At 50.2% G+C, this 13980-nt stretch overlaps 2 protein-coding genes and 1 pseudogene across 2 annotated transcripts in view; all 3 read right to left on the bottom strand.

Annotated features, from left to right (window-relative positions):
* The window catches only part of LOC136938472 (zinc finger protein 208-like), a 129760-nt gene that overhangs the window by 6547 nt on the left and 109233 nt on the right, over positions 1-13980 (bottom strand). The gene's annotated exons all lie outside the window — the stretch shown is intronic.
* LOC136937806 (zinc finger protein 678-like) lies at positions 1453-2547 on the bottom strand (annotated as a pseudogene).
* LOC136940952 (toll-like receptor 2) lies at positions 7738-12891 on the bottom strand. Its single transcript, XM_067233296.1, has 4 exons — positions 12482-12891; positions 11648-12278; positions 9886-10230; positions 7738-9536 (listed from the first exon to the last, which is right to left on the bottom strand). The coding sequence occupies exons 1-4, from the start codon at positions 12889-12891 to the stop codon at positions 8463-8465; spliced, it is 2460 nt and encodes an 819-aa protein (XP_067089397.1). The 3' UTR covers positions 7738-8462.

The raw sequence follows: 13980 nt of genomic DNA, 5'->3' as shown, positions 1-13980 counted from the left end.
ATTTGGTTTTCTTCAAAATTATGCGCTATATTATTAGCCTACACAATACGTACTATAGTGTAATATAATTGATGTTCAGCTAACCTTCCAATCAGATGCACTGACTAATTCTGTAATTCAGTCCAATAAAAAGGAGACTGCTTGAAAACCAGTGTAAATGTAATGTATTCATGTAAGATACTGTATTTGTTGTGGGCTTTAGATAGCAAAGGCTCCTACCCCAATGCTGCTCGTGAGTGGGAACCCCTTAAGTGCTGAATGTGAAATTTGTCTTCACATGGATGGAAAGGACATTGGAAAGGTAGAGGACATCTCAATGGGAGTTGGTGCCCTACTGGGGATCTATTTCATCTTTGGAGTTAATTACGCAGAGAATGTAAAGAACACTCTAATTTGTATGCAGTGCGTGGTTTGTATCAAGTCAAATGATAAAGTACCAATAGGGGTAATTAAAATTGCAAATGTCTTGCTCTAAATGCATGATGTAAAATTTGTATTCATTGAGATTTCTATTATTTATTTTTTTGCTAACTAGAAATGATCAACCCGGAATCATTATTGTTGTATACTTTTCAAAAGTCTGATATGTAAATAAAAAGGTTAAACTTAACAAAAAATGATATTAAAACATTGTATCCATAGAGGAACTTGACTCTGAATGTATGGTGTCAAAATGAAGACTTTAATTAGATAATAAAAAAAAACATGATCATGAAACTATAAACACTAATATAGTAAACAACAATAAAAAAATAAGGTATACTTCTTGCCTGTCTTGCTTGTTCTGGTTCTTGATTTTCTGCTGTACTTTTGTTGTGCACTATCTATTGTATTTAGTGTGACGTACAGTGAATGAAATATAATGTAATGCCCTCAGTCTTTCCAAAGCTTAAGGCTCCTTAACAATCCTTCAGTATTGACACTATTATCGGTGTTCATCAGAACTACGAAGTATTGTTTTCCTTAAATTACAGATACAGTTTCAATAACAACCTGCATGACCCTCAACAGGTCTTGTAGTTAAAACAAAAACAACCAATCGTACTCAACAAATGGGTGAAACACACAGACACTCTGAAGGGCTGCAGAGATAAACAGAGGTCAACCAGAAATTAATATTGAGCACCTTGATGGGTTTCTTAAGAAATTACAAATGTATGCTTCAAAACTGAAAGGTGTCAGCCAGTGTTTACCAAGATTCTACCCAGTCTGACACAGCTGCCCCTCCATTGTTACAGGGGTAGAGAATCTTCCTTGTGTCCTGTCATGTTGGACTGTAGATCTGGTGTTACTGCATGTGCTGTCCCAGTAGGTACAGGCCAGTAGTTCTTCCAGCTGTGGGTCATACAGAAGTTCTCTCAGGTGGTGACTGCTGGGACAACTTCACCCCCTTGGTTTTTCTATCATAGATATGCAAGAAACTTCAATATGTCATTTGTTTGACATAAACAGTCAGTGTGTGTTGCTTAGATCTTCTCTTGTGTGGGTCCTGCAGTGAGCTCTGAAATGGCCGGCCTGTCTAAAGGTTTTACCACAGAGGTCACAGCTGTAGGGCTTCTCTCCAGTGTGGATTCTCCGATGAACTGTTAATTCCCCAGTCTGTTTAAAGGTTTTATCACAGAGGTCACAGTGTTAGGGCTTCTCTCCTGTGTGGAATTTGCGGTGAGTTGTGAAATTGCTTGCATGTCTAAAGGTTTTACCACAGAGGTCACAGCTGTAGGGCTTCTCTCCAGTGTGTATTCTGCGGTGAGTGGTCAATTCCCCAGTTTGTCTAAAGGTTTTACCACAGAGGTCACAGCTGTAGGGCTTCTCTCCAGTGTGGATCCTGCTATGAGCTCTGAAATGCCCAGCCTGATTAAAGGTTTTACCACAAAGGTCACAGCTGTAGGGCTTCTCTCCAGTATGGATTCTGCAGTGAGTTGTTAAATCCCCAGCCTTTCTAAAGGTTTTACCACAGAGGTCACAGCTATAGGGCTTCTCTCCAGTGTGGATTCTCCGGTGAATGGTCAATTCCCCAGTTTGTCTAAAGGTTTTACCACAGAGGTCACAGCTGTAGGGCTTCTCTCCAGTGTGGATCCTGCTATGAGCTCTGGAATGCCCAGCCTGACTAAAGGTTTTACCACAGAGGTCACAGCTGTAGGGCTTCTCTCCAGTGTGGATTCTGCAGTGAGTTGTTAAATCCCCAGCCTGTCTAAAGGTTTTACCACAAAGTTCACAGCTGTAGGGCTTCTCTCCAGTGTGGATCCTGCTGTGAACTTTTAAATCTCCAGCCTGTCTAAAGGTTTTACCACAGAGGTCACAGCTGTAGGGCTTCTCTCCAGTGTGGATCCTGCTATGAGCTCTGAAATTCCCAGCCTGACTAAAGGTTTTACCACAGAGGTCACAGCTGTAGGGCTTCTCTCCAGTGTGGATCCTGCTGTGAACTGTTAAATCCCCAGCATGTCTAAAGGTTTTACCACAGAGGTCACAGCTGTAGGGCTTCTCTCTAGTGTGGATCCTCATGTGCTTCTTGAGGTTACTGGATGAGGAAAGGCTCTTCCCACATGTGTCACAGTGATGTGTCTCCATAACTCAGCTCTCTCTTTGTTCTCTGTCTGGTTTCTCTGGATCCTGTATCTAGTCTCTGGAAGCTTGTTTCTCTCTGGTTGATTCTCTGTCTGGTTACTGCTGTTTCTGGTTGAGTCTCTCTCTGGTTGAGTCTCTCTCTGTAGTCTCTCTGGTTGAGTCTCTCTCTGTAGTCTCTCTGGAGCCTTAAGGTGTCTCCTCTGTCTAGTCTCCGCCCATATTCAAGTATGATTGGCCAGTAGGAGATCTGCAGCTTTCACATATAAATGAAATCTTTTGTCTGTCATAATGGGCCACTTTGCGTAATGTTGATCATTTGGTGAGAGGTGTTTGTTTCTCAGGTTTCTTTTTTACTGGAGAAACACAAAACACTTTGATAAAAACTGAATTGAAATACAACTCCTCTTTATAGTAATTTGGGTTTCTTCAAAATTATAGGCTATATGATTAGACATGGTAAAAAAAGACACATGACACGGGCAAATAAAACCACAGAGACATATCAGGCTGTGTTTGTATTCCATTTATTCCATTATCTTCATTTATCTTTTTCATCCTGCATATTTACTGATCATTGATCTGTTGGTCTAAGATGATTCATATGAAATGTTCCAATAAGGGTGAACATTTTTTGTGAACACAAAGTCCAGGTTTGCGAAATACTGTTTATAAAAGGAACCTTAAGGTTCTTACATTTACCATCCAGTAAGAGAGGACCTCTCTCCAAAACCAGACGCCCAACACACACAGGCTGGGCTCTTTTTGCATTTACCAACTATTATGAAGATTGGCTCACAAAATACTGCCCATCCTCAGATTTGTACTCAATAAAAAAAAAACATTTCACTGGATGAACGATGTTAAAGTCATACTCTTGAGAAGGTGAGTCAGTTCTGTTTTCCTGGGCCCCCAATGGGTTCACCTCCACCAGACCAGAGTTGACATCTAGGGTATGGAATCTGGTGATGCAAAAGTTTTAAGTCATGCTTTTGTTTCAAAACATAGCCTTTCACGAGTTCAGTAATCACACCATCGATTGAATAGATAGCTTTTATTGAAGCTGGGCTGGTAGCAAAGCCAAGCCTAATGCATTGTGGTACAGGCTGGTAGCAGAGCCAAGCCTGAGGCTGGTAGCAGAGCCAAGCCTAATGCAGGGTGTCGCAGGCTGGTAGCAGAGCCGAGCCTGAGGCTGGTAGCAGAGCCGAGCCTTGAGTGGTTGGTGTAGGCTGGTAGCAGAGCCGAGCCTGAGGCGGTGGGTGGAGGCTGGTAGCAGGGCCTAGCCTGGTGCTGATGGAGGCCGGTAGCAGAGGCGGGCCTGGGTTCCGGGTATGGACTCGGGGTGTGGCGGAGAGTCCTTATGGGTCACGGCCGAGCAGCGGCTCAACCGGATCCCCAAAGGAACACTCACCTACGGGCTGCTGCGAGGCTGATGAGAGCTTGAGTGTGGTGGAGATCGGGGAGGTTGGTCCTGACGTATAGGCGGTATGCCTGAGAGGACCAGCGACCCAGAAGCTGGATAGTGTGGTCAGCGACGCCCTGGCTGGAAGCAGAGGAAGCGGCGCCGATTCTGAAGGAATGTGCGGAATAGTGTGTGGGGTCTATGCCTGATTTGGTGAGGATGAGGCGGAGATGATGGTGGAACCAGAACCGGGAGGCGACGAGTCCTAATTCCGTGATGAATAGTGGGCTGGATGGGAGGGCGTGGCTGCCGGATTTGGAGTGAATGAGTTTCTGTAGAGACTCGAAGGGGCTGAGAGGAGAATTGAGGCGGAATAGGAAGATGGGAACTGCGGACCCACTCTGATTGGTCTTGCTGCGTTTCAGAGAGAAAATGAGTGTGTAGGGTGATGTCAGAGACGCATGGGTGAGCAGAAGGGTCGAAAGTGGAGGAGGTGGACGTGAATTCGGAGCACCTCAGAAAGCCGAAGAAAGCCAGTAGGAACATAGCCTCCAGGGTGGAGTCAGTGGAAGGGGAGGAGTAGCCAGACCGCAGTGTGGTGATGCAGGCGGCTAGTAGGTCGGCAGTGAGGGGGAGTCGTGCAGAGGGAGAGCGGAGGTCTGGCTGTTGGAGATGGCTGTGCAGGGGGAACCGGAGAGCAACTTGCAGAAGAAGTTGATGCCGCTGAGGTATGTGTGGATGGTGGAAGTGCGGATAGAGAGGTGCGCGTGAGCGTATGAGATGAAGCTGGTGATGGAAAGGAGGTTGAATGAGGGGAATGTGAGGTGGTGAATGGTGTGGAAGGACCTGAAGCTTTTCCAGGCTGTCCAGTAGGTGGAGAGTGTACGGGGGGACAGACCTTGGAGGATGACGTCCTGGGTATGGAGGTGGAGGTCGTGGAGGGGTGCCGTTACGGGAAGATCGTATAGGAATACGGAGGGACCGGAGTGGGAAGGGGGTCCGCCTCTGGGGCCAAGCGCCTGAATTTCTGCAGGGAGAGACGAGAGAGAGAGTCGGCAATGGTGTTGTGGTGACCGGGGATGTGAGCGGCTTTGATTATGAACTGATGTGTGACTGAAAGCCAGGTGAGGCGACGGATGAAGGGCATGGCGGTGATGGAGTCTGATCGGCCTTTGTTGATCCGACGGATGAGAGGGGGCGCTGCACAGGGAACAGGGCAGGGCGGACCGGGCGGCGAAGACCCGGCAATAGGCTTGGCTGTCCAGCACGCCCCAGTAGGTGGACTCATTAAACTGCTGCAGCCGCCCTGCGGCCTCGGAGGCAAACCGGACGTGGTAGGTGAAGAAGCCGGAGCCCCCGAACCGCAGGGCGAGCTGCAGGACCAAGGTGAGGTCGTCGTCCAGCTCCGCACGGCGCCCGGGAAAGGAGGAGCAGACAACGTTCCGGTACAGGGAGAAGGCGTAGGCGAACTCCGCAGGTGTGAGCTCCCGGCGCCGGGCGGGGTCGGGGTGACGGAGCAAGACGGCGCCGCAGGTCCCGTCAATGGTACGGGGGGTGGAAACCTTGGAGGGGAGGAGAAGGTCAGCCAGGTCCACATAGTTACCCAGCAGGATGGCGGCCCGGAGGGCAGAAGACACGGGGGAAGGCCGGGAGGCAGAGGGGGCCGCGGGGCGGACTGGGGGAGGCGCCGTGGCCAGCGTGAAGGGAGGGGCGGGCAGGGGACCGGCAGGAAGGGCAGCAGCCAGGGCGGGGGGGGTGGCCGGAGCGGAGCTATCTGCAGAGGGCACGCAGGGGCAGGCACGGGGCAGGGGGGCGCCATAGAGGCGAGGAACGCCGCAAACAGCCCAGGAAGGTCGGCGAGGGCGGGAGCCGGAGCAGGGACAGAGGAGGCGGGGAGGGGGGGCAGGGGAAAGAGGGACGCGGGCAAGGCAGGGGGCAGGAAGGCGCCGGCCACGACCCCACGCCCGGCAGCAAGAGAGGGGCGGAGCGGGGAGGCGCACCGGCCCACGGACTCCCCGAAACAGAGGGCGAACAGCCTGGCCTTTGGATCGGACCGGCTGAAAAGCAGCCCCCGAGCCCGGAGGAGGCGCTGCAGGCCGGCGACGGTCCAATCGGAGGGCAGCGCCGGGAGGCGAGGGACGAGGAGCGGCGCGAAGAGCCGGCGGAGGAGGAGAAGCGGGGCCCCCCGTAGTCGCGAGAGGCGAGGCCGGGAAGGCTAAGGAGAGGGCGAGGAGGAGAAACCGGGGCCGGTGCAGGCAGCCACCGAGACCGGGAGGGACGCCTGGAGTGATCCCGGCAGGAAGGCCGGGGGGGCGGAGACCGCGGGAGGCGGTCGGGCCGACGCACGGGACCAGCAGGAGAAGCCGCGGGAACCGGGGAAGCCGAGGAGGTCGGAGCAGCGCCGCACGAAGAACGGCCGGAGGCCTCGGGGACGCGGCCAGAACGCCGAGGGCGGGACCGGCGCTCCAGCCGGGAGGGAAACTGGTGCGCATTCTTCCGTGCTTTTGCGATTTGCTTGATTGGAGTATAGGAGGAGTCTTGGTGCGCTATCTTCCTCCCGAACTTTAGTTAGTTAATCTAACTCCCTTTAGGGTTGCCATGGCTCATACAATTATTGTCACTGTTTTAAACGGTCATTCATTACTTTACCATCATTTCCCAGGGACACAGTGCTAGGCCGTGTGACGGTGGTAGGATAATCTGTACAGAAATGAAAGTCTAATGTAGTTTATGTACATCATTTTAGCATATTGATATTAAAGGAGTAGCATTGCACATATGTGATCGTTCGAAAGCACGGCCCCACATCGTAGCTTCGCACGTGTGATTCTGAACATTCCAACCGACTATTTTCCGATAGACAAAAACTATATGACAAACGCTATAGTATGGCTTCAAAATTTACAATTAGTAGGCTAACAAGTAACACTAGCAGGTAGTAGCATTGCTACGAGTATTATGCTAGGTTGCTAGGTAACGGAAGCTAATTAAAGCTACCTAGCTGCCGTTTTGTAAAAATAACTGGTGGAAGCGTCGGAAATATTTTGAACTCACGCATCTACAGTAAAGGTTAAACCGAATAAACGTATCCAAAAACAGATGTCATGTACAAATTGGAAAAATTTGTGACATGATACTTTTATAGACGCCATTGCTGTGCATGCCATGTCCGACTGTAATTAAAACGTGATCAGCCACGCTAGCTCCACAGTCTTTGAAAATTCCAGGCTTAATAAACTATTTTGGGACAAGGTTTTTTAATAACAGTTCTGAACGTTTATTTTCACTGATTCTTTTGTGGGTGATTTGTGAGACGCTAAAACTAAACAAGTACCTTGTATGAAGAGGGCAGTTTTTGCATTTAGTCAGTAGCTGTCCCACCCTGAATCCCTTCCATCACAGGCCTTGGTTTAAAACAAGGGCCAATTCATCAGCTGGGGTGAAGCCCCCCCCTCCCCCCCCTTGATCAAATATGTGAGCCGGCATCTTGTAAGTAATTTCTACATTTGCAAACTGTTAAGGCACTTACCAACCTGCAAAATGTTTTTATATTTTATCTTGACTTGTTGCCAGGATCTTTTTTGTCCAGTCATGTTTGTTCTGTATGAACATTAATTGTAGAAAGATATTTCGAATTAGAGATTTGTGCATATGGTTGTAAAACATGTTCTTGCATTGTGAATAAGGGTTTGAAATTAGGCCTAGTTTTTAGGGTACATTTCCGGAGGAAAATTAATTCCCTCTGCTCACTTTTAAGGCAAAGTAGGCTAAATAATAATACATTTTATTTACATAGTGCTTTACATGGTAGGCTACTCAAAGACACTTTACAGTAAAACCAGCACATTTAGCACATAAACACAGATACAGCAATACAACCAACACATAAAACAAGCATATTAAAAGCAATTAAAACAGAGTGTACAACTTTCCAAGTAGATATTTTTCAATCCTTACGCATTCAGTCGGTCCGCGATTGTCTGCCAGGCTTTTCTCTCTGTTTAATAACAGCAGCCGTATTTCCTTTTTTGCATATTATATGCTTCACTATGCTTCAATTTCCATAATTAGTTGCTGCTCAGCGGGTGAAAAATATGCCACACGCGTCTTTTCCATTTCTGCATCAGTAAATCTGTGATCGATACCATGGTCTATTTAAGAAAGCCGTGAAGGTGCACTTATCCCAACTATGTACATCTGGATTGACATAGCGGCACCTTCTCATCCTGGTTTGGCAAACGTGCAACCGAATAAGCCGCGATGAGCGGATAACACTAAGTCAAGCTGCGCTTTTTCAGTTATCCTGGATTTCTTTATTCTACTTTTGTGCAATAGCCCCCAGGTGATTTTAAACTGTTTACAGATGTGTTGTTGTCATGGCTACGGCAAATGATGCTGCTCAACGTGTTGAATAAAAAAGAAACATTAGAAAGAAAATAACTGTCAATATGCTTGCATGCTCGTGTGTGTACACGTGTGTGTGTGTGTGTACGTGTGTTCAGTCATCCCCCCTCACAGCAGCCCTCAGGCTGCTCCAGAACTCCTCCCTCCCCTGCTCGTCCCGGGGCCACTGCAGGAAGGTTCTGGAGCTCATCATCCTCCTGAGCCGGCAGAACCTGCGGGGGACGTCCTTCTCCCCCAGCGGCTCCAGCAGAACCAAGATGGCCGCCTCGTCCTGGTCGCCCTGGAACATCCGCAGGTGTGAGAACTCCAGCTCGTAGCGGCACCAGTCCGACCGCACAAAGTGCCCCGACAGGACAAAGATGGTGCGCCGGCTGTTCTCCATGGCGATGAGGATGTTGTCAACGATCCACTTGCCCGGCAGGAAGTTCCTCTTGTGGAGGCAGAGGGACAGAGGTGCATACTGGGAGCTGGAGTCCTCTTCAAGCTCCGGAACCAGGAAGTGCTCCACCCAGTCGGCGTCCTGCTCGCTGTAGGAGACGAAGGCGTCGTAGCTGAACCTCGAGGAGTCGCTGACGGGGTCGTCGTTGCCGAGGAGACGGCTGCGGTCTTGGCGACGGCGCCTGGCGCTGCGGTTGGCAGATAGCCACGCCCACATCATCCGGAGGTACCAGAGGACGTGCAGCCGGTGGAGAAGGGCAGCGAGGAGGCCAGCGGCGAGGAGGGAGACGCCACACAGAGACGCCACGAACGCCAGGCGGTGACAGTCCACCACCGAGAACCTCACCCCGCCCACCCTCTCGCCCCGCACCCACAGCGGAGAATCACAGACGTAGCTGTCCGGATCGTCCGTGAGACGCACCCCCACACCTCCCGCTCCCGTCCCCTCCACCGTCGCCCCGGACAACGCCGTCGCCATGAACGCCACGAAGGAGCAGGAGCACAGGAAGTTGTTTCCGCCGGCCTGCAGCTCTCGCAGACGCCCGAAAGGTCGTAGGTCGTCGGGGGAGAAGTCGCTGAGGGCGTTGGTGGTGACGACCAGCAGCTCCAGGTTGGGGGTCTTCCAGGGGGAGGGCAGAGCCAGCATCTTGTTCCCAGAGAGGAGCAGCTCTCTCAGCCTGGGAAGCACCACACCCAGGCTGGTCAGGTCGTTGTGGCTCAGGTCCAACACCTCCACACACAGATGTCAGAGGTTAAATATGATATGTTGAAGCCATTTCTGTGGAATAGTTTAATATTAAAAAAACATAAATATATATAGATTTTTTAAAGAGATCTTATGTAAATATTATGTTTAACATATATTATGAGGCTCTGTGGAAGCTTGATAACGACCCATTCATTAGAATCAGGTGTGCCGGAGCAGGGAAACATCTAGAACATGCAGAACAGCGGACCCTGAGGACCAGGGGGGAACACCCCTGATATAGAACCTCCATCTGCTTTAGGGGGCTGTTAAAACCCAGTCCTCAGTAACACAGACTTCTTAGTGTGTACCGGTGGCGTCAGTGCACCCCTACCTCCAGGGTGCTGGGCAGGCAGGGGGTGACCGTCCGCAGAGAGGCCCAGGAGAGGTTGAGGAACCTGAGGGAGGCCGGCCAGGAGCAGGCCCTGGGCATGGAGGCCAGGGCATTCCCGCTGATGTCCAGGTGAGTGAGCCTCTCCAGGCGTGCCACCAGGCGGCCGGCCAGGGCGAGGGACTTGATGGCGTTGGAGCTGACGTTGAAGACCCGGAGGTTCCGGAGGATGCCAGCCCCGTAGCAGAGCGTCTCTGCCAGGGTGTGGTCGGTCAGGAGGTTCTCACTCAGGTCCAGGTACTGGAGGTTGGTCAGGAGGACGGAGGTGAAGCAGTGGAGGACGAAGGCCTGGGGAAGGGAGGGGAGGAGTGGGGAAAGAGGAGAGAGGGGAGGGGGAGAGAAGGGAAGGGATGGAGGAGGGAGGGGGGTACTTATCAATGATGGAAACTTCTTTTGTGAAACTTTTTTTCAAACCTTTTTTTCGAAAACATGACATTACATTTGAAATTAAATTTCAAAATGTAATTGTTTTACACACGACACAGAACAGTTACAAGTTTTTTTCACACAGTGAAAGGAGAGAAGAGAGAGAGAGAGAGAGAGAGAGAGAGAGAGAGAGAGAGAGAGAGAGAGAGAGGGGAGAACAGAGAGGCCTCAAACTGATTTAGGCAGAGCACAATACAGTACAGTAGAGTCCTCATCAATGATTTAAAAAAAAACTGTGAGAAAATCTTTTCAACCTTTCGGAAGAAATAAATCTAAACTTTATTGTATTCTTTTTAAGAAACAATACGGTATAGTACAGTATAGTATGGCTGAGTCCTCATCAAGTACTCATCAATGATGAAAAAAAAATGTGTAACTTTTTTTCGAAAATATTCTTTCAACTTGTAGAAACTTTTTTTTTTTTTTTTTTTCATCTGTAGACATGTTTTGGGAAACTTTCTTTTCCAAGCTATAGAATTTTTTGTTCACACACATTGAAAGGAGAGAAGAGGAGAGGGGAGAGGAGAACAGAGAAGCCTAAAACAGAGTAGATTACAGCAGAGTACAAGAGTACAGCTCCATGGTAGCTTCATAGACTAGCTTACGTTTGTTGTGCGTGAAATGCAGAGTTGTGCATGAACGAGTTCAAAAGAACGCGTTCATTAAACACGTTAATTTTTATGAGAACGATGAACTGAACGCAACTTAATGACAAATAATGAATTGAACGATGAACATGTTCATATTATCTGAGGTCTAGCTAAAACGTTACGGAATGTTTTCCTTCTCCTGAGGAGAGATGATGTCTAAATCGAATGCTTGCACCATGTCGTCGCTATGTAGCCTACCCTAAACCAACTAACTCGACTTTGCACTACGTTACCCATGATTCATTTCACACACATGTAGACCAAACAAGCAACGTATTCCAAGACAACAGGTGTGTTCGACTTCATGCAGGGAGCGTCGGAAATATTTAGACCTCATGCATCTAAGGGTTAAAAAACAAGTTAAGTCTTTCATTCTCACTTTCCACCTTAAAACTATGAAATGAACTGAACTATGAACGAGTTCAGAATTTAAATGGTGAACTATGAACGTGAACTATTCATATTTACTTGAACTGAACTTCAAGCCTGGCTTGAAAATGTGAGAAGTAGAATGTACAGATACTTTTCAGAAAAATAAATTGTGAAGTCCCATCTCTGCCAGAGCACAAGAATGGATCTGAATCTGGGATGTTCAGATCCCCCTCCCCCCTCCTCCCCCCCCCCCTCACCTTGGCCCTGATGACAGACACCTGTCGGGGGTACTGCAGCAGGAACCCCAGCTCCTGCATGGAGCTGAAATGGTACAGGTTGACGATCTCCACGTTCCTCAGGTAGAACGTGTCAAACCCCTCATGCTGTGTCTTCCGCGCTTGCTCCAGGTGCCCCGTCCCCACCAACCTCACATCCTGCAGCGACAGGAAGCTGAGCGGCGTCCCGTCCGTCACCTCCAGGAAGTCGACCAATGTTTCATCCGACAGCGAGGTGTTGCTTAGCGACAGCGAGCGCACGCGGCGCCGTGCCACGGCGGCAAACGGACGCACCGACACGTTTCCGGCCATCTGGAGGTCGCACAGGGTCAGCGGCGTCTCTGGGTACGACACGTCATCCAGGACAGCCTCCGCCAGCGTCTGGTTGGTCAGGAAGGGCTCCCGCAGGCTGAGGGTGGCCGCGCCCAGGGGCCAGGGCCGGGACAGGGAACCCGGGTCGTAGTGGCGGAGGTGGTTGGCGTGCAGCTCCAGGAGGTCCAGCCGGCCCACCCCTGCCAGGTCGTGGCTCCGGAGCTCCTCCAGGGAGGGGCCCCCCAGGCGGAGGGTCCGTAGGGACAGCAGGCCCTGGAACAGGGGACGGGGGCCCAGGGACCTGGGCGGGGCAGGGGTGAGATCAATATAGGGCACACTCCCTCCTTCAAACTCTCTCTCTCACACACACACTCCTTCTCTCACACACACACTCCTTCCCTCACATACACACTCCTTCCCTCACACACACACTCCTTACCTCACACACACACTCCTTCCCTCACATACACACTCCTTCCCTCACACACACACACACACACCTACCTGTAGGGGTTGTCCAGAAGATTGAGGTGAGTGAGAGACAGCAGCCCTGTGAACCAATCAGCGTTCAGGCTGGCCAGCTGATTGGCCGACAGGTCCAGACGCTCCAGTCTCCCTTGCGACCGGAACGCCCTCCCCGCCACCCTCCAAAGGCGGTTGCCATGGAGACGAAGGGTGGTGAGGCGAGCGTAGGCGGCGAGGTCGGCGTTGGTCACCGCGGCGATGCGGTTGAGGGAGAGGTCGAGGGCGACGACGTGGAGAGGGACCTTGGGGATGAGGGTCAGGTTCCTGGAGGAGCAGTCACACACCTGACGCGCGTCACAGCCGCACGCAGTCCCCCCCTCAGACCTCACCCCCGGATCTGACCTCTGACCCCCGGAGAGGAGGAGGAGGAAGAAGAGTGGCAAAGGCATGGCTAGAGAGAGAGAGAGGGAGGGGTTAGTCAAGCATGTTAGGGAGTCAGGTGGCTGAGGTTAGGGAATCGGGCTAGTAATCAGAAGGTTGCTAGTTCGATTCCCGGCTGTGTAGTCCTTGGGCAAGGCACTTCACCCTACTTGCCTTGGGGGAATGTCCCTGTACTTACTGTAAGTCGCTCTGGATAAGAGTGTCTGCTAAATGACTAAATGTAAATGTTCTGTAAACTGCAGAAAAAGAGCGAGGGATGGAAGACTGTACCTTTTTGAAGTTCTTCTGTGTGGTTCTCCTTCTGTGTGTGAGAGAGAGTGTGTGAGAGAGAGAGAGTGTGTGAGCGTGTTTGCGTCTGGACTGACAGAGGTACAGAGGGAGGAAGTCCTACTCTCTTCGGAATGAGAGAAGGACTGTCTCATCATGTGTGTGTGTGTGTTCTGCCTGTTCAGTGTAAAAACGTAAAAAGAGGATATGAGCATTTTGTTCTTCCCGGTTACAGACACTCCACTGCGGTTACCATGACAATGATCTCCCCTAAGGCCCAGGGTGAAAACAAACACACACACACACAGGTCTTCTGATACAAACACTTTCAAATAACCTGCAAACACAGAGGAATTCTATATGGGTTTTTATTTCAGTGCAGCGAGTAAAACTAGGAGATTATTATATGAAACTGTCACAGAGACCAACACAGAGAGAGAGAGACAGAGAGAGACAGTGAGAGACAAAGAGAGACAGATAAAGTAGAAGGTTATTCACATGATCTAAAAAGAGGAACCCTAAAATAACCATAACAACATCTGTGTTAAATACATGTTCAAACTCCAGCCGTGTCTAAGGGAGGGTGTGTGAGGGTGACATTCTGAAGCTTCAGCACACACACGCGTACACACGTATACACACACACACACGTGTCCAGTGGTCTCTGCCACCAGCCTTGTCAGTAGAGAGTCACACACACATCCTGTCAGTGTTGGAAGCACAACACTGTAACATCCAATTAGCCATCAGTCTGGGGGTCACATGACCACAACACTGTAACATCCAATCAGCCATCAATCTGGGGCTCACATGACCACAACACTGCAACA

The sequence above is a fragment of the Osmerus mordax genome, chromosome 3 (assembly GCF_038355195.1).
Source record: "Osmerus mordax isolate fOsmMor3 chromosome 3, fOsmMor3.pri, whole genome shotgun sequence".
Classification (NCBI taxonomy): Eukaryota; Metazoa; Chordata; class Actinopteri; order Osmeriformes; family Osmeridae; genus Osmerus; species Osmerus mordax.
The sequence above is the reverse complement of the archived record's forward strand: the minus strand, read 5'-3'. Positions and strand labels throughout refer to the sequence as shown.

Coding starts and splice junctions, on each gene's coding strand:
- LOC136940952 (XM_067233296.1), bottom strand. CDS start 12,891: ATGCCTTTGCCACTCTTCTTCCTCCTCCTCCTCTCCGGGGGTCAGAGG. Junction 12,279..12,481: donor CTTCTGGACAACCCCTACAG/GTAGGTGTGTGT, acceptor TGCCCCGCCCAG/GTCCCTGGGCCCCCGTCCCC. Junction 10,231..11,647: donor TGTCTGTCATCAGGGCCAAG/GTGAGGGGGGGG, acceptor TCCCTTCCCCAG/GCCTTCGTCCTCCACTGCTT.